A 26,849-nucleotide genomic window follows, 5' to 3' on the forward strand; every position below is an offset into this window, starting at 1 on the left:
CTCTTAATTTAGATATATCCAAGAGGTATTACATCATTTCGGTACAACGCTAAGTGATTTGCGGTGGCATAAGCTGGGACTACGGGACCCTTCAGTACATAGGGGTTCCTCTTCAACAAATTCGCAACAATGAAGCCAACTGGGATTCACATATAATCTTCATGAGGCGACGAACCCAGGCTTGGATCAATAGGGACCTGTCAGTGTTTGCTCGCGCTCAAGTCTGCAACATTTTAGTTCGCAAAACTTGCCTATGCGCTGCAGGTTCTCCACTGTGCAAGGAAGAAAGTGCAGCTGATGCACGGAATATTTGCTGCCATCGTATGGCGTTCCCAATGGGAACACATGCGTCGCGATAACCTGTTTCTCTAAATTCTGGCGGAATAGTCCTTGTTCACTTATTCGTGCGTCAGCTTGTATCGCGTGTTTTTTCTTTTTCAAATTGGTAAACCACCCTTTTTTAGTAGTTTTGCTAATCAGGCGTCTCAGTGCTCATTTTCCTTTCGTATTCGCATCGAATGGACACACTCGTGAGGGGCCTTAAGGGGATTTCTTAAGGAAGTTGCAGATGACTTCGATTTCCTCACTGTGCACTTTTCTTTAGACTACCTGTAAAGCCTCTCCAGCAGGCAGATGACTCAGGCACTTACAGAATATTTGTTACCTGTACCGTTGTATCGGCAATTTTGTCTGGAGTTCCTTGACAGCGGTGTTTTAAAACTTGTTAGGCGAATGTGCATTTCTACTCGCGCCAAGACACTGATTTTTAAGCTGCACACATCCACGCTGCCTGTGAAGGCATGGCTACATGCTGAGGAGATGCTCGCGCCATGGACGGTGAAATGCCGCCTGTGCAATACACCAGAGACAGTTGACCGTTGTTTTCTTCTTTGAAATTGATGCTATGTATTTCTGGGATATATTACAACGAACAATTAAGATGGACATTGACATCACATCCAACAGTATCCGTTCCTTGCCTGTGAATAAAAACTGTGTCGTGCCATATGATTTTTTTTTTGTCGCTAGGACTATTTATTCTCTGGAAAAGCCGCGTGATGGACCGCACGCCGAGTCATCATGGTCGTCGAAATCTTTGTTTCGTGAGCAATGCGCTTTCGTGCGGGGAGTATATGCTGCCCTGCAAGAGCCGCCAAGCTGGCTCCCCTATCTGGATGCATATTTTTGTGCCTCCCAGACTTTTGCAAGGTGGCGTCGTGCAGGGGTATGGTGGCCTGGTCTGTTGTTGCGTATGCATGCCTATTTTTTTTTTCGGCACTATTTCCAAGCAATTAAAAAAACTAAAGTACGGCGATGGCTTAGTTTAATAAAGAAAAAAGCGGCGATGGCTTCGTGCTCTCGCGCAGCGAACTCTGAGGCTGATCTGATTGCATCGCCGTGGATTCAACTCCCACTCATAGCGGCACATTGACGTGATTCACTGTTCCGCCTCTTTTTTTTTAGGCAGACAGATATCGGCAATAGACAGTTTTGATAGGCTCTGAACCTCCGGATCAGTGTTCCGAATTATAAAATCGTAGCATCGAATTCCTTAAGCAGAGTTTGCAACAGAGTCATCCTGTTCGCGCTCGCATGGGAGTATTTTTCCCCTCTAGTCATCGTCTTTTACTTGTTCGTTTTTTTTTCTGTGTGCTCCTACTTCACTAGTTTTGCTCTGCTCAATTTTTATTTTATTTTAAATTCAGACGCGACAAACAAGAAGAGCTGCAATGAACCGAAATCATTATACGAATTCTGGTTTATATGCAGCACCAAAACAACGCAATAATTTTTCCAACTGAATTAACTACAGTCAATCTGTCGCTACTGAAACCAAATGGGGTTTTAAGATTACTGCTTTAAGCCGTCACCACACAGTTTTCCTTCAGAACTTGTGAATCGGCCTAAAGAGAATATACAGGCTACAGGACCCACATTTAGTCAGGTTTGGTACGTAAATTTGCAGTGCTTATTTTTGTTTTTGGTTCTTTCACAATCAAGCACAAAATAGTGCGTACCTGCAACACGATGATTTCTCAGGTGAGTTTTCGCGGAATCAGGTTATCATGTACTTTTATTTCGAATATACAGTCTTCATCAAAATTTTTCAGGCCTCACGGTCTCGTTTTCAAATACATATAGTGGCAGACTAAGGACACTCTGAAAGCGTAAAGGCTGTTGAAAGTCTAGGACACAGGTTATTTTTCAATTTAGAGCCGATTCCAGCTTGTAGGCTGCTTGAACGCTCCACTGCACTGCCAAAAAGCATGCCCTGTGGCCTTTATGTTTTTAAGTTGCATGACGCTAGAAACGCAGAAAAAGAAATATTGCGTGTGAGTAAATCTGTTTACACGAATGTGTCGAAAAGTGCGTTTCCAATTTATGCGAAATACTAGTCAGAAAGACGAGGGACAGGAAGGAGGAATGCAGAAAACGAAGACTGGACTAGCAACAGTGCTTTATTTAACAGGACACCTTCCCAGTGGGGCTCACAGAAAAAAGACAATGCGAGGCTGCTTAATGTCGTTGACGCAAAACAAAAAAGATTTGAAGTTATGCCCTATGTGCACTGGCTAGCCTACCACATTAATAAAGTTGCCGTTAAGCAGGGCGTTAACGTTGTATTTTTTGCGCTCTCTGCAAGCTATCAGACCTGTGCTCGCGTATATCAGGAAATTCTATAATTCCTAGTTGTACAATGTACCAAGAAAATGATTTCACGAAATGTTTCACAGGTCTGCTATATACGTTTCCCCCCACATGCGAAAAGGTTTATATCGGCAAAGAGGCTGATGTATCAATGACCGGTTGCGCGAACAAAAAAACTCATTGGGCTCTACAGATGAACAAAACTTGCCCCGCCACTGTCGCGTGTGTGGCTGCTACCCGCTCTTTGGCCACATTACCTGTCTTGGAAGAGGAAGGGGAAAAAAGAACGCTATAGTTTAGAAGCCTACTACATCAGGTTGCATGATGAAGATTGCATTAGCACAAGATTGGTAGGCCTGCTTGAAAAAGGCTTTTTTGGCGCACGGGCGATAGTTGCGCTACTGATCTGTCTGATGTCTTTGTCTGGTGATGGGTTTGGTTTTACTGCGCATGCCCTCTGAGCCTTGCTAGGAAGGTGCCCTGTTCAATAAAGCACAGTTGCTGGTCAATCATCGTCGTGTGCATTCCTCCTTCTTGTCCCTGGCCTCTTTAGTGGTTTTTCGCCTAACTATGTACCAACTGGCCCCGATCTCAACTGTTCTGCAATGCGTTTCCAAGCTCACCACTCGGAGAAATTCTGTTTACTGTCTTTTCTAGCGAACACGAAAAAGCACCCGAGTTATGGCATAAAGGGCGATAAAACTATCTGAAATGAAGAAATGCACACCTATGGAGTTAGAACATTTTTTCAAAAAGTTGTGAATTCATTTACACAGTTCAGTTTGCAGCGCTTGAAATAGTTAAGCGGTCATATCTGGGCTCTGTTCTTAGCTGTCCAAAACGTCGTTTTGCCCAGTCTGCGAGGAATATTAAGACCGGTTTCTCAATCGATGTTAAGGATCTTTTCTATTCTATTCCACACCAGCCCCTGTTCACCGCGGTGCGTGATTGTATAGATAGAAATGCTATCACCGCGTTTCAAAATGCCACTGGTTTGAACGTGGACAACTTCATGTCATTACTAGAGCTTTACCTGAATGCCACTTTTATTGAATTTAATGATTGTACCTATCTTCAAAAGCAAGGTATTTGCATTGGCTCTTGCGTAGCCCCGGTTCTTTCTACTATTTTTTTATCGCAAGTTCACCGCTCTTTGAGTGAAACTTTTGACTCAGACCGTATAGCTCATGTCTTCAGATATGTCGATGACTACCTGGTTCTGTTGAAGGAAAGTGATTTTAGTGTTGACGAGGCCGTAGCTGATGTTTTAGATACGTTTGGTAGGAAAGGCATGGGACTCACCTTTACCCACGAAAAGCCAAGCAGTGATAACCAACTGCAGTTTTTAGATATCACCTTAACATTTAACCCTTCACATGTTTGCTGGCGGTATTGTCCGCGCGCCAAGAAACATTTGCTACCATTTCATTCTAATCATTCTAAGACGGTCAAAAGGGCTATCGCTTTACAATGTCTTTCATCGGCACTAACGAAGTCCTGTCACCACGCTGTGTACGCTGGCTTCTTGTCACAGGTCTCAAGGCTGGAAAAGGCAGGCTTCCCTGATTCCCTCATTCTTGCTGTGACGCAGTCCTTGGTCAAAAAATTGAAGGGCAGCAAGCAGAGCAACGCGAAAGACCCAACGAAGTGTTCAAGGCCGGAGGTGGTACCATACGTACACAGAACTTCCCACAACATCAAGAAGGTGGCCAAGAAGTACGGAGTAGAAGTTGTTTTTTTCTGCTCCGCGAAAGTTGTCCGGTCTGTGCGCACGCATAAGAAGAAAAGAAAAACGGCAAGAGTGTGGCGTAAAACACCGTAAGCCCCACGTAACCTGCAAAAAGGGAGTTGTGTATGAGTTCCCGCTCACTTGCGGGAAGGTTTACGTTGGGCAAACTGGACGCTGCCTCAACCAGCGCCTTCTGGAGCACAAAAATTCTTTAAAGAAGACAGGCGCCCATCTACCGGACCATTGCCAAGAATGCACTAAGAAGACTAAGGTCGCCTGTTTTCCCCGATTATCGGACTGTAGAGTATTGTTGAGAAGCCGCGATCAGATTGAACGGGAACTGGTGGAAGCCTATTACATCAGAAAAAAAGGAGATAACTGCATCAGTGATTCGTCTGTAATGCTTCGCCGATCTGAAACGGTTTTCTTAGATAGATTTCTGTAATCGCCTACCTTTCGATTTCTTTTGCTGTTTTCTGTTACCCACGTGCTTGTGATTCGCACAGTGGCGCTTGGGTAGGCGAAAGTATATTACCGGTCTACGTCAAATAAAGCCTGTTGATAGTAAGCGCTCGTCCCTGTCTACTTCTATGTCCGTGTGTTTTTGTTGCGCCCCTGTGTCCTCCTGAAAAGATATGAACCAACACGCCCAAATACAAGTACTTCTGTATTTAACCAAGCCAGTTATTTGAGGTCCAAATATATAAGACAGTTATTAAAGTGTCTGTATGTTTGACGTATACCTCCCCTCTCTGCTATAATCTTATACTAGAGCATAGCAGTATAAATATATAAATATCTATGTGGAATCGCGAACAAATGCAAGGCGAAGTGGCCTACCACTCATCTAGGAATAGAACACAGCGCAACTTAAGACACGGACGAAGGATAGACGGGAGAACGCCAGCCCGGTGATGTCCCGCATTTCTTTTTCCGTGTGTTAAGATGCGCTGCGTTCTATTCTACCTGTCATTAATTGCCAACTAGGCCGATCAGCCTCGCTCGCAATGAGCTAGCAGTGGTTAACGGATGCACGTGCTCGGCACCTGAAGTGCAATGAGCAATGAGATAGAACTACCAGATAAGTTGCGGTGACTAGTCTCTTGAGCTCTTATCTCCTTCCTCGCGCCACGTCTTCCACCGCGGACGGCACCGCAGCTAATACCTCGGCGAACGCTTCCCACCTGCATCTCGCGCTTTCCAGCGTTGCATAGCTGCAGCCATTCCGAGTGCAGCCACAGAAGCCTTCGCCACCATGAAGTGCATTTTTGTTGCTATCATTGTGTTGGATATGTTCTCACTGCGAGGAAATAAGTGCTACAATCTTTGTGAAAGTGACACTTGGATTAATGGGAGTTGGCCAGTAGGATTCGATTACCGCATTCCAGTTACTTTTGCAAACTGAAATGGGCTAAAAAAAGAGGCCACCAACATTTCACAATTGCGGTGACGTCACTTTTGGTCGTTGCGCTTCTTTGAGGCTGGACCGTATGTCAAGGACGCGAAGATTTCCTTCAGTCTTGATTCTCCAATTCTGAAGCCAGCGTCTGAACGCTGCCGGGCTGAAATTCCTTTACAGATGCCGGCAATCCCCCGCGATGCGCTATTACATTAAGTGTGGGTCGCTGCAGTGAGCTTTCCTGTGTCCGACATTCAAGCGGCCGCGGCTAGAGTGGACGGTGAACAGCGTCTGCAGAAAGTTGATCCCAGTCCGGGGCTGTTTGAGGAAAACAATAAGAGTTAACCCGCCCAACTGTAGTGTGCGTATGGTGGGCACACCAATTTACTATCACAGGTTTGAGGTCAGAGTTTAGAAGCGGCGAACAGTACAACAGACATAAAGAAAGCGCCTTGCACTGATTCGTCAGGATCGACGAAGAGTAATCCCAGGCATCGGAATTAGGCTACCGGACACCAAAAACGCGGAATGGAAGCCCAGCAACAGTGCGAAATGTGCCCGTGCACGTACCCCATCGGGTGAAATTTTACCCGGAACCCTTCAACACGGCGTCTCTCATAACCAATGTGAAGCACAACATATTATTGTGATCGTTATTGACTGCTGCCACTAGTTTGGCCCATAACAGAGGCCTGTGGGCAAGCATATTGGCCATCTACGGTCAAAGGACGCAGCCCAGGTCAGGCGCTGCGGCAATGCATCGCCTAAAGCAGTGAGCACAAGCGTAACCTTCCGCGATTACAAATTTGTGAGGAGGAATGCCCTCCTGGCGTTGGAGCTCACCTCGGGCACTGCAGACGATCCGGGGACTGTCTCCTTGTAGCTCCACGCGTCGCAGGTCACCAGTGTCTCGTGATCAATGGTGCCGTTCTCCCAGACGGCTCGGTGGCGGCAGCGTTCAAACTTGGGTTGTCGGATGTATTCAGCGCCGATGTTCCCGGTGGCGCCATCCGTGTGCACCACCTGAAGAAAGATGGGTAGCGGCCATGGAGCAGTCAGCTCGCGAATGCTTCTCGCACAGAAAGCACGTTAGAGACCGGCTGTTTGTCCTTTTTGATGCCAAGGTAGAATTTATTTGCATTGTATATATCTCTTGTTGATCGTCAAAGTTGCACACACCGTTGGCTTCTATAGAAAATTGCCAGCGCCTTTAAGTCTGCTTAAGTCGGGGAATGCGAACGCAAGGAACTTTCTAGAACGCGGGTTTTTTCCGCGACGGAAGTACGCGCTCTAGTTTTAACATTATCTTTAGTGTTATTTATTTTATTTTTATTATCTTATTTTCTATTTTTATTTTCATTTCTTGTTATTTTAATTTTCACGTCCAGGTGTTATGTCGACGTCCGTGGCTATTGTGTCGTCGAAGTGTAATTAATTATCTAATTGCAATTCAACAACTAAAAGTTTCCCACAGCAAGATGTCATGACACACTAACACGATCAAAATTTTGCTCATTTATCTTCAAAGAACGACCTAATCGTGCGGAGAATGTCTTGCCGAGTGGAAGCACGGGGCATAAACACGGGCAATTTTGTGACGTCATATTGTAGTTTACGCGTTTAGTTAATTAATTAGAATTCATTAACAAAAATTTTCTCACCACGAGATCTCATCACGCACTATCTAAAAGAATCAAACTTTTGCACATTTATCTTTACAAAATGACCCAATAGTGCGGAGATGCTATGTCAACGCCCACGCCTATTGTGACGTCTAAGAGTAATATCCGTGCTTAATTAATTAACTACTAATACCACATCGAGCAAATTTTGCCCACACCAAGACATCATCACACTATCTAACGCAACCAAAGTTTTACACGTTTGTCATCAAAGAACGACGTAATCTTGCGGATGAGATTTTGCTGACACGAAACTCTAGACATAGCCGTCTAATGCTTTCGCATTAATGAAAGAGGAATTCCTCCATGGGGTCACGTTTTCTGAAAAAGCAGAGTCTCAGCATTTACTTCAAAAATAATGTTCGACTTGAAGGTGGCACGTGTAGGATCGGCAGCCATTCTGCGCGGTGCGTTCGAAAATACTTTCGACGGTAAAATATAGTCATGTCTAACAAAAACAATTTTTTTTCTATACGCATTCCGAATTAGGTGAACTTCGGAGAATATAACATGCGAGAAGAAACAGCTCATGTCATAATGAGACAATGCGCCTTATGGTGGAAGCAACGCATCATCTCGTAGCTGCACAAACGACCTCCACAGTTCAGGCAAAGTGCTCAACCACATTTGCACTTCCTATCCGCAGCCTTAGCTCATCAAAGGTAGCTCGTCGACAGCGGGGCAAAATGCGTTTTATCAATGGATTTCGTAGACAGGTACCCGCTGGCCAGTGGTAAGATGTTGAGACGAACCGGCGCGCTTCCATATTGGCGCATTACAATTGGCAATCGGGAACAAGTTATTCTGCTCAGAAAAACCAAAGGGCATGTTTTAATAGCTGATCGGGATTCGGATCCTGAGTTTTGATTGAACCAGGACGGATATTTTGCTCCTTCTTTGAATTCAGAGAGCGGCTCCGGATCGCCGATTTGAGTGCCCAATAAGAAGCTGGCACTACTTCTGGTACACCCGATACGCCTGTCTTTTTTATTGTATAGCTTACTGTGGTGTTCACAGCCTATTTCTATCCTTTTTTTTTTGCTACCCAGAGGTTAATATTCTCCCCCATACCGGTTATTGAAAATTAGTTCGTCACAATTAAAAAAAAACAGCGTTAGATATCACTGCGGCGAACCGCATTGGGAGAATGGGAAAGCAAACGCGTAAACGCGCACACAGTCATGCAACCAGATACCTTACCGTTCGACGCATCAGAAAGGAACCCGCGCACTCGACGGTGGCGAGGCAACGACATACGCAAGACGGAAGCGCCGAATAGAGCTCTCGACCACCCCATAGCCACGTCCAAGCAACGTCTCCTCGGTGTGGGGATGACGAACACCTATGAGGAGCTGCGCGAGGTTCATCTCAGCAACCAATATTTGCAGATTAGCAAAACACTCGCGCGTAGCCGCCTTCTGACCCGCCTTCCCATCACTTACATAGCCCAACAGGAAAAGCGGGTGTCCCTGCCCGATGCCTGGCGCTTCGCCCTGCAGTTTCGCCCCCTCCCGTATAACATGACAAAGGATGCCCATGATGGCCACCGCCACGAGGGAGCGGAGGCCATTTCCGAGCAGTATTGAGCTCGTCGAGGGATATTTTACACGGACGAGACCGGCGGCGGCCGTCGTCCACCAAAACACTCCAGTTCAGTTCCTCACCTCCTGTGCCCCCAACATTAGATTCCAGGAGGAAGTTGCTATCGCACTTGCATCCGCGCATCCAGCGTCCCGAGTCATTATCAACGACTCAAGGGCAGCTGGCCGCAATTTCGAAGAGGGACGACTTCCAGGTCGTGCCATCAGAAATTTACATAGATGTCAGTACCCGGGTTTCCCAACCCAGGGCACCATCACATGCGGGGATAGAAGGGAATAAGGTAGCGGATGCTACAACCACCGGGCATCGCCTCTCCCGCTGCCTGATTCGGCTCCTGATTTCAATCCGGTTATTACTTTTCGGGAAATCTCTACCATATCAAATTTCTCACGGCTGATACCCAGCTCCCTGTAAAGGCCTCAAGGAGGCGGAAGAGCGCTGCCTTCTCCGCCTCTACACCAACATGGTACTGTGCCCGGCAGTGCTTAAACATTTCAATTCGGCCTTTTTGGGCGAGTGTCCACACTGTGGGGGAGTGTTTGCGGACACGAACCACATGGTGTGGGCGTGCTCTCCCAATCGTGCTTTCCCACCCCACCTCTACCCCACCCGAGAAGACTGGGAGGCTGCCCTGCTCGGCTACTCAACTCTCCAGGACCAACGAGCCCTGGACTGACAAGAGCCTAGGCCTCCGCTGACGCCACAGGGGTTCCCCACTATGGACCCCTGCTAGTGATTCTGAGGGCCCGGCCCTTCAGGGCAGGTGGAATACCTTTTTCTAAACAGCACAAATAAATGTTCTACACTACCACCGAAGCAGGGCCAACGCGCACGTACGTTTTAGAAGGTACGTGGAAAACCAGCGGAAAGGACGCGTTCACAGGCAGGAGAAGTACACAAGACAAAACCGGAAACACAACTGAAATTTTCTTTGCTTGGTGAAAATGCCAACAAAAAAACAATGCGCACATGCGCGAGAGCAACCACACAAGTTATCAAACCAACAGGAACAAAATATGTATTGAGCGGGAGAATATAACTTGTGTCAAACTATGGGCCATTGATGAACTTGTACTCTTTTGCCGTGAACCTGACAGAGCTCTCGCTGACGCAGTCAATGCCTAACTGCTTGATTTTAAATGCTTCTGAGATTTCTCGATCCATCTGCGTTTTCCTGAGGCCGATAATTCTGACATTGTGGAACAGAGGGGTGTAGTTTTTACAGTGGTTGCAATGTTTTGGCAGATTTGCTGTGTTGCCTGACTGGAGCGAAGAGCGGTGTTACCTTATATTCCCGTTAATGCACTCAGCAGGTTAGCCTATGGTGGCCCTTCCACAGGACAGTGGAAGCGAGTAAACAACATCGGTTTTGCAATTGGTGAAAATGCTCTGCTGCATAACATTACACTTCTTTTTTGGGCTGCTACATTTAGAGATCCGGGAAGAAAGTGACGACAGTTTTGTGGGTGCAGAAAAAGCAACCTTAACGCCCCATTTCATGGTTACCTTTTTAACATTATGCGAGACTTGATGCAAGTATGGCATTAGAGCAGATATAATTTTTTCACAAGGCGTTTCATCTTTTTTTAAGTAAGTACTGTGACTTAAACTTATTGGACAAAGTCCCAGCAATAGAAACCAGGACGCCCTAAGGGTAGCCCACTGACTGCAAGCGGTCACGCCGCCATAAGAAACTCTTCTGCATACTGTGTCAAGAAGATCTCTGCAGGGCATTACAGAGGCGAAAGTAAGGCAGCTTCCCCGCTTGCGGTCAGCGGACTACCCTGAGCACGTCCTGTTTTAGATTGCTGAGACTTTTTCCAGTAAGTTTAAGTCACAGTACTTACCTAAAAACATGATACGCCTTGTGAAGAAACTAAACCAGCAGTAATGCTATTCTTCTATAGTCTCGCATAACGTTAAAAAGGTAGAATGGAAGCTTGGGCGATTTGACGACGGTTCACTTGCCGCAGAGCGCTAAACAGACACAGACGGCGCCCGTCCTGTTTGTCTGCCTGCGTCCGTGTCTCTTTAACGCTATGCGGCAAGTTAAAAAAGGTAGCCATGAAATACGTTGTTAAAGTTGCCTTTTCTGCACCCACTAAACTCCCGTCACATTGTTCCCGTATCCCTAAAAAGCAGCACAAAAAAATTGAAGTCCAGCGGTATGGTGTGTATGCCTCCTTTTTCTTGTCCTGCGACTGTTTCGCTGGTTCCACCATTGCAGATTATGGACCATCTAGCCCAGAAATTTACTCTATTGAACCATATTTACCAAATTCACAAGCGATATGTTGTTTACTCGCTTCCACGGTCCTGTGGAAAGGCCTACATGGGTAAAACTGGTCACAGCATTAACGGGCGTATAAGGCAACACCGCTCTTTACTCCAGCCAGGCAACACAGCAAATCTTCCAGAACGCTGCAACCACGATAAAAACTGCTCCCCTCTGTTGAGCAATTTCAGAATCATTGGCCGCAGGAAAACGCAGATAGATCGAGAAATCTTAGAAGCCTTTAGAATCAAGCAGTTAGGGAGTTAGCGACAGCTCTCTCAGGTTCACGGCAAAACAGTACAGGTTCATGAATGGCACATAGTGGGACACAGGTTATCTGCTCCCGCTCAATCAATATTTTGTTCCTGTTGGTTTGCCAGCGTGTGTTGTTTCTCTCGCGCATCTGCGCCCTGTTCTGTTGTTGGCATTTTCACCAAGCAAAGAAAATTTCAGTTGTGTTAATAGCGTGGTCCTGTGTAGTTCACCTGCGGGTGAACGCCTCCTTTCCGCTGGTTTTTCACGTACCATGCACCACCTGGCCCAACAAGCTACGCTTCTTCAATGCGTTGTAGAAGGTTCTTTCCATCGCGCCACCGTTCACTGCACCTTGGCGCCGCCCTCTTCTCTGACGTCACGGTGACAACACTTGTTGAGGTGACATGACGTCACGCATTACCTTAGCAAAACTGTTGGCGACATCTCCTGTCACTCCAATCACATATTCGTTTTCAAATGTGGCGGTAGTCTGCTTTCCCGTCGGCGAACTATATCACCGTTCAGCCTATTCAACCGTCTAACGCAATCTGCGCGTAATTAATTGACTACTTATTCTATGTCACTGAAACTTTTTTCACTTAATTATCACTCATTAAACCCAATTCAATTAATTTCAAACTCATTTCTGCTCCTTTGCCTATTTTTCCACTATTTTGGCATACACGCTTGTTTTCCCGTCTAATCACTATATCGAGGTCCGCACTATTTCGACGGTTTTTCGACATTTTTGGCTCTAATGTACTAGTCACCCTGTCAACATAATTTCTTTGCGCAGAATTCTGAGAAAATACTGCATCGATTACAACTATTCCTTTGATCCTAACTCTTCTAAGTACGTCACATCTGTTCTCCACACGTATTGATGGCACGACCCCGCCGATGTAGTCGAGTAATGCTTGCGCGTTAATAATCGATGACAAGTACGCTATAGCTGTTTATATACGTACAGTTGCGGACAAAAGCAAAGGGAGCATGCTATTGCCTTCCTTACATTTTTCACGCATTTCCTAACTAAAAATTGCAACTTTGCTATGTGCAGGCTGGTAGTGGATGGGAGTGCGCGTTCTTATAAAGAAATAACTTTCCTTTTTGCCCGATACGAAAGGCGTGATTGCAATTAGAACAAGATAGCGTTCTCCGTTTACTTCTTTCCGCACATGTACGTTATGCGACTAGACAGACACGGAAACTGACCACATCTTCGCCGTCATTATCGTAATTAGGTAAAACAGAATTTTAACAGTTTTAGACACTGCATAAATATTTAAATGCGCCCAGAAATACTTTCCCAACAATGTACGCGTGTTATTAATCCATGCTGAAAGCTAATAATCGACTGCTTCATGAATCTCGCCCAGCAAATGTTTATAGAATGCGTTTTGAATAAGTGGATCTATTGGGAATTGAGATTTATCCTTTGCGCCTTTCCTTCTGCCCTCGTGAGTCCTGGAACGCTCATGGCTAACGCACGTTAAAGCCCACATACCACTTCAATACAAGGAGTCCCTCGTACGAGGCTGCGTCCAATGGAACGTCATCGCTGACGTATCAGGTCATGCTTTGGTTTTAGCTCCTTATTTATCTCCCGAATCACGTATTTAGAGTCGTGGCACATGTGACTTAGCCGGCTGCGGACGTGGCCAGGGGCGGCGCTTCGCCCACAGCTGAAGGGATTGCGTTTCTTATTCTTACCAGTGTTGCGCTCATGTGAGATATCAAAGCATCTGAAGGATAGCCAATTTGAAGTTTTTACGCGTAGACATGTAACAGGAAGGAGGCGCCAACTTTGAAATGTCCAAGGAAATTGCAAGCGAATTACTAAGAATTCTACTTTCGCTGCTGCGTGTGTGGAGATTTGATATCTAGATGGGATGTTCATGGCGATACAATCTAACGATGGGCAGTTTATTTAAGATGCCGAAAAGTTTTGCAGGGCCTCTTTAAATGCTGCAGGCTCAAGAAGAGAAATAGGTGCGAAGCGGCTACAAGTGCACTCCTAATCGCTCACTGGTACGGCGAGCTCCCTCCACTCCTCTTCCGTCCAGTTGTTGGCAAGCCAGGAAGGCTTGGCGCACCAGTGTTCAACGTCTGGTACGATAAAGGGGGCGATGAGCAGCGTCCATGACGTCGGGAACGCCCGAAGCACAGTGATGGCTCCCACGGCCAAGTGGTACCAGCCCAGCTGGCCTACCACGTCCGAAACATCCAGCATGGTGGGACTCAGAACAGCGCGCTTACTGCCTCCAAGCTGTCAAGGCTTTGTACTGAGACTCCTCCTGGGGCGGCCGCCGCTTACATGCGGCTTTCCTGGAAAATTGTCGAATAGAGCGGAAATAAAGAGGCACGTCTGTTATTTGCAAAGTCAGAAATGTACAGCCGGGGACAAAAGTCTCTGGACCACGCGTTTTGTAATCGAAGTCCATAGCTCTGTTATTAACCTGGCGGCTGGAGACCACACTTCCGGCGGTGAAAGAAGAAAGTTTTGATTTTTACCACTACAAGTGTGGGCTACAGCCGCGAGATAGTAGTAGAAGTATCGGCTTCGTTTGTCGTACGCCTGGACCAGAGACTGTTTTTCTCTATTGTACAGTCATGGACAAAAGTTTGAGGGATGCAGATTCACGGGAAATAATTTACTTCTGTGCCGTTGGGCAAAGAAAGTTGATGAAAAGTACTGAAAACGAGGGAACCTGCATAATCCATTAAGAGGAAAAATATCAGCTGACTGACTGATGAGGCAACGCGAAAAAAAAGTTCCGCGAACTCGCATCTCTCGAACTTTTGTCCATGGCTGTATTTTCAGTCCTTTTGGTACCGGTGATATTTACAGAAACACTAGGAAAAACTTTTTCTGGCTGGGAAGTAATTGCCCACAAGCTTCTCCTGCGAGAAATATCAATTTGGCTGCGTTGAGCCTCTACGAAATTAGCCACAGTTTAATCTTCTCAGACTGAAACTGCGCCCTCATAATCTTGAGTCAAAGAGCGCACACTGCGCTCCATGGTGGGGCTGTTACGTTTGGTGACATTGCAGAGCTTTTCTTTTAAGGAATTCTTAGGCAACCGAGATTCCTCTTGCACCATGTGGTGAAGAGCATACGATAATTGGGAATTTCGGTAGGTTAAGGACGAATGGTGTCATGGTCTCGTGTTTTGAGGCCCTGGCTTTAATATTCATGGCCTAAAAGCTTACCCAGTGGCCAGAATCTTTGCAACGGATGACACACATGGTTTTCGTCTGCGAAGAACGGAACGCAACTGACAGTAATATGGAATGGACGAATACAGAGGTAGGTTCACTTGTCCGTTTTGAAATATTAGGCCATATATTGTTACCATCACACGTCTATTTCCCGAAGCATAAAAATAATAACAGCAGGCGCTCATAAATAAAAAGGTAAATATACAGTGTATTCTCGTGCAACAAGTAAAGATCTGCCCTCTAGAGCTTTCAACATTACTGCCACGCTGCTTGCGTAGATGTGTCTTTCCGGTGAACTTACCACTTTTGAACATTGCAATCACTGAAATCTTTTTTAATAAATCAGGCATTGTCAAAAAGTATGTTCTTGAATATGGTGTATTGATCACATTCATAGTCAAAAGCTCCGAGCCACGAAGACTGAATACTATTTCATCCGTTTTGTGCTGGACGTCACTCCAGTTGTTTTGTTTTTTTAATCATTGTGTTCAGCCAGGGTACGCTCCTGCTTAAGAAATGAAAACCCATTTATGTCTACGCTAGGAACTGTCTCTCACATGGCGACTATAAAATCTCTGCAACAAAGACTCTAGCAGATGTACCGAACAGAATTCTTTAGACCACCCAGAACGAATGTCTCGGAACCAAAAGTTTTCACGGTTTTATGACACGGAAGAAGTTGAACACCATCGACGTGTGGCTGCAAACGCTCCAGAGTATTTCGATTACAGATGGAGACTTGGTGCCTGTCCACTTGTATCTGGCCGAAATATAGGAGCTGCAACGTTGCGCTGTCTGCAACGTCGACATTAACGAGGACAAGGCCGCTCTTCAGTGTGAGCTCTACTGTCCCACTTACCGTGTTATCAAGTGCAGTGTGTCGGAAAGGGCTGCTCTTGCGTCGCCACCCAGCAAGACCCGTGTACACCCCAAGCCTGCCTGTATTATTATGGATGTACGCTACTGCATCGGCCATACAAGCCCACCCCTTGTGTACTGCTACAGTTGTTTTTGACCTGGCCCCTTAAGCAGATCCGGCACTCTCACAACCCAGGATGGCTGAAGGCACAGTAACTCACGCATCCGGTCTTAGCAAACTTCACGAAGAAGCATTACATCGCCAACCTGCGACACAAAACAAAAGGCAAATATAAAGGCTCTTCGTGGGCACCACACACCAAAACCTGTGAACATATCACCCGTGCAAGCCACCGCGGTTGCTCAGTAGTTACGGCGGTCGGCTGCTGATCCGACTTGGGCGAGTGCAATCCCGGCCATGGCGATGGAATTTCGATGGAGGCGAAATTCTAGACGCTCGTGTACTATGCGATGTCAGCGCACGTTAAAGACCCCCGGGTGGTCGAAATTTCCGGAGCCCTTCACTACGGCCTTCCTCATAGCCTGACTCACTTTGGTACGTTAAACCCCCATAAACCAAACCACGAACTACCAAACCACAAACCACATCACCCGTGCAGACCACCAACCGGTTTACTGCTTGCTAGTGGGATGATAACTATACTCGCCGGAGCTTCCCAAGCCTGAATCGCACATAATCCCTGCCCAACCGAATTACAGCAATAAAATGCGTAAGCGACGTCGCCAGCAGCAGGCTACAAAACAGCATAACATCCCGGAACTTCCACGTGATGGCATGCAGCAGTTGAGGGCCAAATTGCGCGCCTTTTACTGGACGTATCTAAGCTCCAACGACTATGCGAATCGCTAGCTTGCCAGAGACGGGCACCCTGATATACAAGGTGCCTCAACTAAGAATTTCCACAATTTTCAAAAGTAGGTTTTTTGAGTTACCAGGGTGCTGTTTTCGGCATAGCAGTGCCAGTGGTGTACCAGATCGGTATATAGCTAAGACTTGCGAACTAGAAGCGTTGTTTACTAATACTGAATAGTTAACTCTTCAACTATTATTGTTAGGATCTTTAATTACTGAGAGGCGTGTAGCCCACCGTAAGTAATGTCAATATTGTCACCGAGAAACGGTTGACGGAAGCATTGCTGGTTTACTTGCGTTAATTATACGCGCAGGACGTTGAGACGAGCAAGGCAACAGGCAGCACGAGAGATGAAGACGGCAAAGCATCTAGCCCCGAGATATCTCAAGGCTTGCCAACTGCCAGGAAATGCAGTTTATCCGCGCAATGCGCCACTAGAGGAGTTAGTAGTGTGGCAATATTAGATTTTACAATTTCGAATACGTGGTTACTCTCGGCGCTATGGCCCAGCACATTTTGGCTATTTGGACGAGTTACCTGCAATGGCGTGACGTGCACTAACAGTAATAATTGCAAAGTTACGTATTCATTTTCAGTTAACCGTCCTGCTAGTTATCACGTCTAAGCTGTACTCTGATGTACTGCACCGCTTACATTTCAATGACGAAAACGCCGATCTTCGAAATAAGAGTGTTTTTTAAAAGTTACGGAAAGTTTTAGGTGAAACAACCTGTATAATTACTCCTATCAATACGGCCGCACCATCGGCCACGTGCCACCCACCAGTATTATTGATTGATTTTTCCGCGGTGGTCTGCACTGTTAAATAAATGTACTTCAACGTTACAACAGTTCATGGTGACCAAGCTATTTTACATTACACCTGTTCATTTGCGACGCTTAGACTCGCAAGCGTCCAATGACTTATACCAGTATTTTTTGCCTCTCCTACAAGCTGCGAGAGCTCAAAACCCGCCTTCGTATAAGCAAACTTCCGTTGTGGGGCCTGCAGGACAAAAATGCCAAAATTGTGAAAACCCGCCTTCGTATAAGCAAATTTCTGTTGTGGGGCCTGCAGGAGAAAAATGCCAAAATTAGCTGCAATGTCGAATTGTCTACAGCTAAAATTCTCAGTTTGGCGATCCACCAGTTCGGGACTACTAGGCTGGCTCAAGCTAAAAGGTGCAGACACAGACATTAAGTCTGATTGGACGTACTGCGCCCAGAAGTTACGTAGCCTGCGCACATTTCGCACTACATATTCCGAGACAGTGGCTATGCAACTGCGACTCATTCATCAAGCCCACTTTAAGCCAGGGCTCAAGCGGATCGTTTCGAAGACGTCAGCCAAGGGGTTACGAAGGCTATAACTTGCCTTCCACGAGTCACCTTAAGATAGTTCATCTACATATTCCTACCACACGTCGAGATATGTTTGGAACTAATTGGCTCTTCAAAATATGTGCTCTTCTGTGCTACCCGAGAGAATTGCTATGAAGTTATTACAAAACTAACAAGATCAGCGGAAATCTGGGTCGAAAATCAGGACAGGAGTTTTTCGGAAAGCCCGACGCGGAGAGATGGCAACCAATGGAAGACTAGGGAGCCAGGGGGAAGGAGACCATAAGATGGTGGCGGTCTTAGTAGTACTGCTGTGAGGGCGCCAGGCTAGTAGTCTGGATGGCGGGGGTGGTCTGCATGGTCAATTGCGCCAGTGCGCATTCAGAAGGCGGAGAAGTAGGGTTAGGAAGCAGCGCGTCCAGAAGTAATTGGGGCTCGCGGCAGTACAAAAGGTATAACGGAGAGTAACCGGCAGGGCCATGACGGGAGTTGTGTGAGAATGTCACGTGTGGGAGGGCGGTATCCCAGTAGCGATGGTCCAGTGAAATGTACTTTGCGAGCATGTCGGTGAGAGTGCGGTTGAGGCGCTCTGTGAGGTCGTTTCTTTGGGGGTGATAGATGGTGGTCAGTTTATGTTCAGTCGAGCAGAAGCAGAGAATGTCCTCGAAAAACATTAGCCAGGAAGCAGCTCCGCGGTCGGTGAGAAGCTGGCTAGGGGCACCATGGTGGAGGATGAGTTCGTACAGGAGAAAGTTGGCAACGTCAGTAGCAGTGTTGGTGGGGAGGGCCCTAATTATTGCGTGGCGAGAGGCGCAATCTCTGGCGACAGCAGCCCGTTTGTTTCCGGAGGTGTTCTCATGAAACGGGCCCAAAAGGTCTAAGCCGACACGACAGAAATGTTCGGGAGGCACGTTGAGGAATGCCCGGTGAGAGAGTGGAAGAGCGTTTCCGGCGCTGGGCGCTGGTCGCAGGCATGAACATAGCGGCGTACAGACGGGTAGAGGCGGAGTCAAAAGAAGCGACGACGCACGCGGGCATAAGTACGCGAGACACACAGATGTCCAGTACTGAGGAGGTTATGGAGCTCTTGGAGGACATCGGTGGTAATATGCTTGGGCACAACGAGCAGGAGGTCGGGGCTGGCGGGCCTTATGTTTTATGTGTTATAAAGTGTCATTATGCAGCAGAAACCGGCGCATAGCCAGGTCATATGGGGAGGAGTAGAGGTGATCAGTAATAGAGCGCAGCTCGGTATCCCATCGCTGTACATCGTCAATGTGAGCAACGCCAGAGAGCGAGAACAGGTCGGCGTCGCAGTCAGTGCGAGATTGGTCAGAAGGTTCAACGGGATATCGAGGGAGGAAGTCGGCATCTATGTGTAGCCGACCGGTCTTGGATACCACGGTGCAATCAGTCGTGTAGGCGTAAAGCCCCACGACCTAGCTGGCCCGTGGGATTTTTCAGAGAGGAGAGCCCGCAGAGTGCATGGTGGCCTGTGACAACCGTAAAATGGCAGCCGTATAAATAAGGGCGAAATTTCCCAACGACTCACACGAAGGCCAAGCACTCGCGTTCCGTGATAGAGTAATTGTGCTCTGATGCATAGAAGAGTCGACTAGCGCAGGCGATGACACGGTCAGACCCAAATTGCCGCTGAGAAATAAGAACGCAAGTCCAATGACCGCTGGCGTCATTGCGGACTTCACTGGGAGTTGTAGGTTGAATATTGTGGGCGGAAGTTAACCGCTTGAACTGCATATGCTTAGTTGCATGCTAAATCAAATAAAATATTAAACACTGGCAGCCTCAACGAGTATATTTGCAATACGGGTGCGTGAAACTGCCACTGACGATAACAGTGTTGATGAATGTCAACGAATGTCTAATTTGGCTCTGCACTACAGAGACTGCGAACTTAACAATTCGAGCCGTTGCACAAAAATTCATGTGTACCTCTGCTCAATAGAACAAACATTCTCTATAAGCATTCCAATCAGCTAACAATGGGTTTATCTGAGGCATATCATATTCACAAAAACTCCATGTGCGTGAGCACACCATCTGTTGTAATCCATGATTGTGAAATTTGGTATCTTGGTTCAACACAGTGATTCGTTTTGTCATTTCGGGGTATGCGCACGCGCGGCTGACTGCCTTGTGTGAGCTATTTAGCCTTGTGTTTTTTCCAATAAACTTCAATTGATAGTAGCGCTTGTCCTTCGTGTCTTTCTCTTCGTGTCCCCTGTCGCAGCGCTTTCGAAAGTTTTCTTGTAATTTTTGAGCATATCACGGAGGGGACGGGCGATGTCCGCAAAGCCTGGCACAAATCGACGGAAGTAGGAGGAGAGCCCAAGGAAGCTTCGCACTTCGTTGCAGAAACGCGACACCGGGAAGTGTTTCACAGCTGGAATGTTGAATGGGTCAGGGTGAACACCCGTAGCGTCGACCACATGACCGAGGATTGTGATCCGACGACATGCGAAACGGAATTTCGAGGAGTTCAGCCGGCATGACGGAAAAGGTAAAGAATACTGGAAAGGTCACGGAGGTGGGAAGAAAATCTGGGCGAGAATGCAATGAAATCGAGGAGATAGCAGACACGTGGGCCACTTGAAGCCGTGGAGAAGGACGTCCATCATGTTCTTGAAGGTGGCCGGCGCGGTGCACAGCCGAAACATTGAGTAAAGCTGAGATTCGGGCGAGTTGGTAAGCATTCATGGTGGGAGAGCAGAGCAAGAAAGCGCTTCTCTTGCCTTTGTCCCGCCTGTGTTGCGCTGTTCTCCCACCATGCACAGCCAAAAGGCATAACTCTGAACTGATAGAGCCCAACAGGTGTCGCAAACACAGTCTTCACTGTCCTGGCCACCCATCTGCCACTGCTATCTGCCAATAGCTGGAGGGAACATTTATGAAGGAGAAGAAATTCGAACCGTAGAGGCAAACAAGGGCGTCTTGTTTAGGGTGCGATAACAAACGCAAAAACGCCTTGAGGCATCTTTTTCCTCACAAGGACGACTGGCGGGGCCCAGGGGCTGTGGAAGGGTTCGATAATGTTCTTAGCGAGCATTTTCGTAACCTCTTAGTTTATGACCTGTTGCTCAGCGTGGGAGATTTGAGATGGAGGACGGCGGATAGGAGAAGGCAAGCGTAGCAGGGGGTGGCAGAAGGTTAGGTGGGCGGATGAGATTAGGAAATTTCCGGGCATACCGTGGGCGCAGCTGGCTTAAGACAGGGTTAATTGGAGGGACATGGGAGAGGCCTTTGCCCTGCAGTGGGCGTAGTCAAGCTGATGATGGATAGGAGAACCATTCCCGTTGTCCATGCGGTGCGTCACAGAAAGTGCTTGTCCCAGCGGGATATAACTGAGAGATAGAAAATGTCCAAAGAAGAATCTAGAGTGTCTCGAAGCTTGCAGTTTGGGCAGGATAGAGATCATAGGGAGCCACTGTCGATGAGGCGTCCGTCGAAAGAGAGGGAAGAGAGTGATGGGCAGTGAGATCATCAAAAGGACCGTTGTCTAATGCAGCGACTTAGCACGGAGCGAGGGGAGAGAGCTCAGCAAAGGAAATACCGGACGGTAGAGCTTGGGGAGAGAAGCCGAAGTTTAGGAATGGCAGAGACAGTGAGTTCGCCTGGACAAAAGCGATGGTATATAGCAGGGCAACGTTGCGGGTCAGCAGGAGATCAGTGGTTAGCACAACGAGGTAGTTTCATCGGGAACAGGGGGGGGGGGGAGGGCAGATGACCACAGTCTCCATTTAACAAGCTGAGAGAGAGATCGAGGAGCTCGGAACCGAGTTGTGAAAGCTCGAGTTGGAAGACGCGCTGCGCGCAGTCGATCAGTGTGAATTATCGTAGAGGAAATCCGTGCTGAGAATGATGGCGTGGGAGCAGGTAGCCAAAGGGATAACTGCACTGTGTCCGGCAACAGTGGTGCGAGCTGTCCGTCAACACTAGGTGTGCCCACATCCGCGACGCGCACATTGCAAGCGTGAGAACTTTGTGAAGAAGACAGCGAAGGTCGGTACTCATCACGTATACATGCGCAGCAGTGTCAATTTATTTTTATTTTATTTATTTAAAGATACCGCAATCCACAAGAAATTTTAACAGAGTGGGAATATAACAAATCACAAAAATAATCGCAGGCAAAAGAACAAAGTGAAGAAGTACACTGCCTGGTCACTACAACAAACGCCATTTTTCAACGCAATGAACTGAAAATTAGGCAAAATATGAACTGCAAAAAAGCAAAATAGGCATATATGCGCTATTGCGCCGTCAGCAGATTCTGGCGGTAAACAAGGAAAGGGAAGGTTGAGTCACTGCCGTATTATTTAAGTTATTTCAGTCAGTGTCCTTGCGAAAAAAAAAGAATATTTAAAACAATTATTTTTTACATGGAATGGTGTCACAATTAGTTGATGCCTCCACCTTGTGGCATATCCGGAAGAAACTGTAATTATATCAGAGATATTAACGTTTCAGTGTCTAGTTAGAATGTGATACATAAATTTTAGTCGGGAAACTCGATTACGCTGGGTCAGTTGCGGCAAGTTGGCTCGTTTTAAATTTGCTATGACTGATGTACGGGAGAAATTGTTGTAGATAAAGCGAACCGCCTTTTTCTGCACCCGTTCAAGTTTTCTTTAAGTTAGTTTGTGTATAAGGGTCCCAGATAGTTGCAGCGTAATCGAGTACCGGAAGTATAATTGTGTTATATGCAAGTAAATGGACATTGATTGTGGACAGTTCTAAGGGTCTTCTGATAAAAAAACAATTTACGGCAGGTGTTAGCGGTTACTTTATCAATGTGACGATTCCATTTGAGGTTGTTAGTTATCCACAGGCCAATGTATTTGTATTCTGTTTCTGTAGAAAGAAAAATATTGTGAGCTGAGTAATTGAAATTAAGCTTATTCTTTTTATTAGTAATACACATATAAACAGTTTTCTCAGAAATTTACGAACGTCTGCCAATGCTCACACCAGGGAACAAGCTTCTGAAGTGCATTATTTAACAACATTTCAATGAGGAAGCGAACAGGAACACTGTCGACTGCGACGTCCAGTAAGGTAGTGGTCGTATACATCAGCATATGCATCGAATAATAAGGGTCCCAGTATGGTGCCCTGGGGTACACCAGACTGAAGCTGCTCAGGGTCGGTATCAGTGTGATTGTGAGCAACTGTTTGTTAGCAATGTGTTAACTATGACTGTAGCAGAGTTAAAATGTCTGCTCTAATTCCGTAATGTTCAAATTTTTGTAAGAGCAAGTTGTGGTTATGGAAGTCAAGCGCGTGTGAAAAGCCGGCATAAAAGCCACGGACAAAATGCTTCTTCTCAAAGGCAGTAATTATTACATTTCTGTTACTCAACGCTGTTTCCGTCGTTATTTTTAGGTATACAGCCGAACTGGGTTTGCGACACAATAATGTGTACCTAGAAATTTGGTTATTCTCGAGCACAAAATATTTTCCAATCCCTTCGATAACTCTTGCAGGAGAGAAATTAACTGATAATTTGGCAACTCGGATGCTGCGCCTCCTTTATGGACGGCAAAAAATTTTGGAAATTCAGATATCGTTCGAAAAAAAAAATGGATAGCGAGTACAAGGTCATCGATGAGAGTTAACGGGAGACAGGTCAGGCAACAAAATTAAGGGATCACTGCAGCACCCGCACTGGAGGAATGCGTTAGCATTGACGCCTCCTCGCCCCTCTTTGCCTCTATTTACTCTTTACTCACGCTTCGCACCATCCACATTTCCGCTTTTTCAAATTTTGGCGCCACGGTTTAGCTTCATCTACTTCCGTTGTCTTCAAATTTGACGCCACTTTTTCTGTGGCCCCGCCCACTTTTTGAGCATTTTTGGCTCTAATTAATTAACTATTTTGCCCAGATGCACCTAATGAATTCCCCTGCGAGATTTTTTGAGGCTCTATCTTATACAATTCTTTTTTTCTTATAATTCAATTCGTTCGAACGTTATCGTGATGACACAAAAGCGCAAACATAGCCATGAAATTATTCCGGAGCCCTCCACTACGGCACCTCTCACTTCCTTTCTTCTTTCACTCCCTCCTTTATGCCTTCCCTTACGGCGCGCGTCAGGTGTCCAACGATATATGAGACAGATGCTGCGCCATTTTCTTTTCCAAAAACCTATTATTATTAATATTATTATTATTATTATTATTATTATTATTATTAGCCATAGAAAGCTTACGCAGTAATAAACTTAACGCGTTTTATCCGAAAGCCATCTCTGGTCTCGATTCAACTGGACTGAAGGTTGCTAGATATAGTTAAGACTTCAGTTTCACTAGAGGCGAAGACAAAAATATGGTCATGGGCAGTTGCAGTTAGAAAGCGTAAGCTTCATGCGCGTCGCTGAAACAGTTCTTGCGGTGCTCAAATCTACAGACCTTTCCCGCTGATAACTATGCCGTCTTTCATTATTGAAGTGACAGGAGTTTCGGGATTGCGATTTCGGTGTTTTAAAACGACAGCGTTAAGCCCCCCCCCCTCTCCCCCTTACTAAAAATTCCGGTGTCAGGGTATTCGGCGTCCGCGTTTTCAGCGAAAAATCACGCCTATGGCTCTAAGAGGTGGACCCCAGAGAGCAACCTAGGAGGCAAGGTGTGCCACCTAGGTCAAGTGACTTTGCGGCGTCATCACAACCTTCCCACCGGATAGGGAGCAAACTGCACTTAGTGGAAAATCCAGTTAAATTACTAATTGGTAGATCGGAAAGAGCAACCTGGGCCGCACAAGGCTGGCAGCCCCTGTCATCGGAGGGCGGTGGCGCACCGCCTAACCGCTGAGGACACCAGGGGTTTATGAATGTTAAGCAGATAATGACCTTCTGCGTGTATGGGAATTAACCCGCTACGCTAACGCTATCACGTCATACCCTTAAGACTAAGGTTGAGTGTCCGTTCCAATTTTATTACGTTGATATTATCCTGCGGTAGCATTTTTGCCATACGTCGACGAGAAAGTATAGTAGTAGTTAAACTTCCCGACTTAAGCTATCCGTTAAGCTGATTACGATACTCTTTTTACACTTCTCAAGTTTGAGCAGTCAATACATTTGATAAACACGGCAAGCAGTTTTCGTCCGCTAGCACTAGCTGGGTCACTAGCGAAGAAGCGGTAATTCGTTATGTTGAAGCTTCGGAGGGACGCGGGTAAGTTGGGCGCAGCGTCGCACCAGCTGCACCCGAGTGGAGACGGGGTGTGAAGGGGTAGAGTGATTAACGGGGCTGCGTGCACATGGAGATACCAGAAAGAAGGGGCGAAGGATGAAGTCGCCGAAGGAACGTGCAGTGGCAGCAATTGGTAAATCGTGGATGAAGGCGGTCCATGCAGGAATATTTTGCCCGTCAGAGATTAAGGTGTGGCCATTGGTTTTTCGAGTAGATGCCTTTAACTCTCGGCCCCTTCAGTGTCAAAACTGCTGGCGATTTGGCCACAGCGGCAAAGCCTGCAAATCGGCCTTACGCTGCTGTGCCTGTGGGGAACGTCATTGCAGAGAGGAATGTCCTGAACAGCAAGAGAAATGTTGTTTATGTAGCGGTACTCACCCTGCTGATTCGCCTGACTGTCCTGCACGAGCACAAGAAGTTCAGGTGCTCGAGCTTATAGACAAGCGCAGATGCACGCGGAGAGAGGCTTTTGCCGCAGTCAAGGAGAGAGCCTCAGCCTACTCTAGTGTGACCGCCAAATGCCCACCCATATTGGATTCTAGTTGGTCCCAGGCTATTACAGCGGCAGTTGAGAAAGCTGTGGCAAATTCAATGAATCGCATTATGGAAACCGTGTCCACGTGCATTTCGCAGGTCATAGCTGCTCAGATGATCAATCTTCTGCAGGCGTCCACAGCTCCGCTCTTGTCTTCTTCGGCTTCGGAAGCTACCCCTCCTTCTGTATTAATCGATTCCGCTCCACAGGGCCAAAAACAATGTGAGCAACAAAAGACCTCTCAGGCCTCTCCTTCGCATAGCGTTATGGACGCATCCTCTATGGATTGTATGGATATGGAGTCTGATCTCCGCGCCCAGAAACGAAGTGGGTCTCTTCTGAATATTGCAGGTCCATCTTGCCCCCAGTCAAAGACAAACAAAAGTAACGCAAGTCAAAACGCTAAGACCAGGATTCTAGAAAAGGCAGTCGCGGCTGCGGCACTTTCGCCGAGATAGGGTTCTTAAGTGTACTCCAGTGGAATTGTCGATCTATATTATCAGCTTCAACAGATTTAAATTGCCTACGCAATCAGCTTCTACCAGATTTAGTTGCTTTACAGGAAACATGGCTAACTTCAAATTTCAATTGTCATCTCAAGGATTACCATCCGTTCCGGCTTGACCGGTCATCACGAGGGGAAGGGTTGTTAGTGCCCATATCTACAAAGTTTTGCCACAGGGCATGCATTTCTTTTCAATATGCGGACAATGAATCTGAAATCCTTGCGGTTGACCTCAGTGTCCCAGGTCAACAGCCCTTTACGGTAGCTAATGCATATTTCCCGTCTGGTGTGCGTGACACTCGGCCCCTTGACTCACTCATGTCTAGTAGCCGATCTCAGGTTCTATTACTTGGCGACTTCAATTCGCACCATGTGACTTGGGGGTTTAAAACAGACAGCGTTGGTTCTAGACTATTTGATTGGGCTTCTGGCAACAACTTGATCTGCAACAATTCCGGATTGCCTACGTTTGTTCGCAGTCAATGCCGCTCTGCCTTGGATTTAACTTTTTCCTCCCCAGGAGTCTCTGTTATGTCTTGGGCGCCTGCTGACTGTGCAACAAACAGTGATCATCTACCGATTATTTTCAAGTTTGCGTGTAAATTAACTCTTCCTGAGCGACATCAGCGCACGTTAATAAATTACAATTGCTTTAAATACACGCTAAAATTAGCCCTCCAAATCACTTCAGACACTCGCGCTCAGAGAA

The 26,849-nt window shown here is 46.7% G+C and overlaps 1 protein-coding gene across 2 annotated transcripts in view; it reads right to left on the minus strand.

Moving 5' to 3' along the window:
• LOC144116042 (organic cation transporter protein-like) overlaps positions 1 to 26,849 on the minus strand; it is a 179,748-nt gene that overhangs the window by 117,850 nt on the left and 35,049 nt on the right. For both annotated transcript variants that reach the window (XM_077650709.1, XM_077650708.1), the window contains exons 2-3: positions 13,621 to 13,919; positions 6,621 to 6,800 (exon numbers count right to left, since the gene is read on the minus strand). In XM_077650709.1, the coding sequence (XP_077506835.1) occupies positions 6,621 to 6,800; positions 13,621 to 13,824 (384 nt within the window). In that variant the 5' untranslated portion in view covers positions 13,825 to 13,919. The remainder of the gene's footprint in view (positions 1 to 6,620; positions 6,801 to 13,620; positions 13,920 to 26,849) is intronic.

The sequence above is a fragment of the Amblyomma americanum genome, chromosome 1 (genome assembly GCF_052857255.1).
Source record: "Amblyomma americanum isolate KBUSLIRL-KWMA chromosome 1, ASM5285725v1, whole genome shotgun sequence".
NCBI classification, from domain to species: Eukaryota; Metazoa; Arthropoda; class Arachnida; order Ixodida; family Ixodidae; genus Amblyomma; species Amblyomma americanum.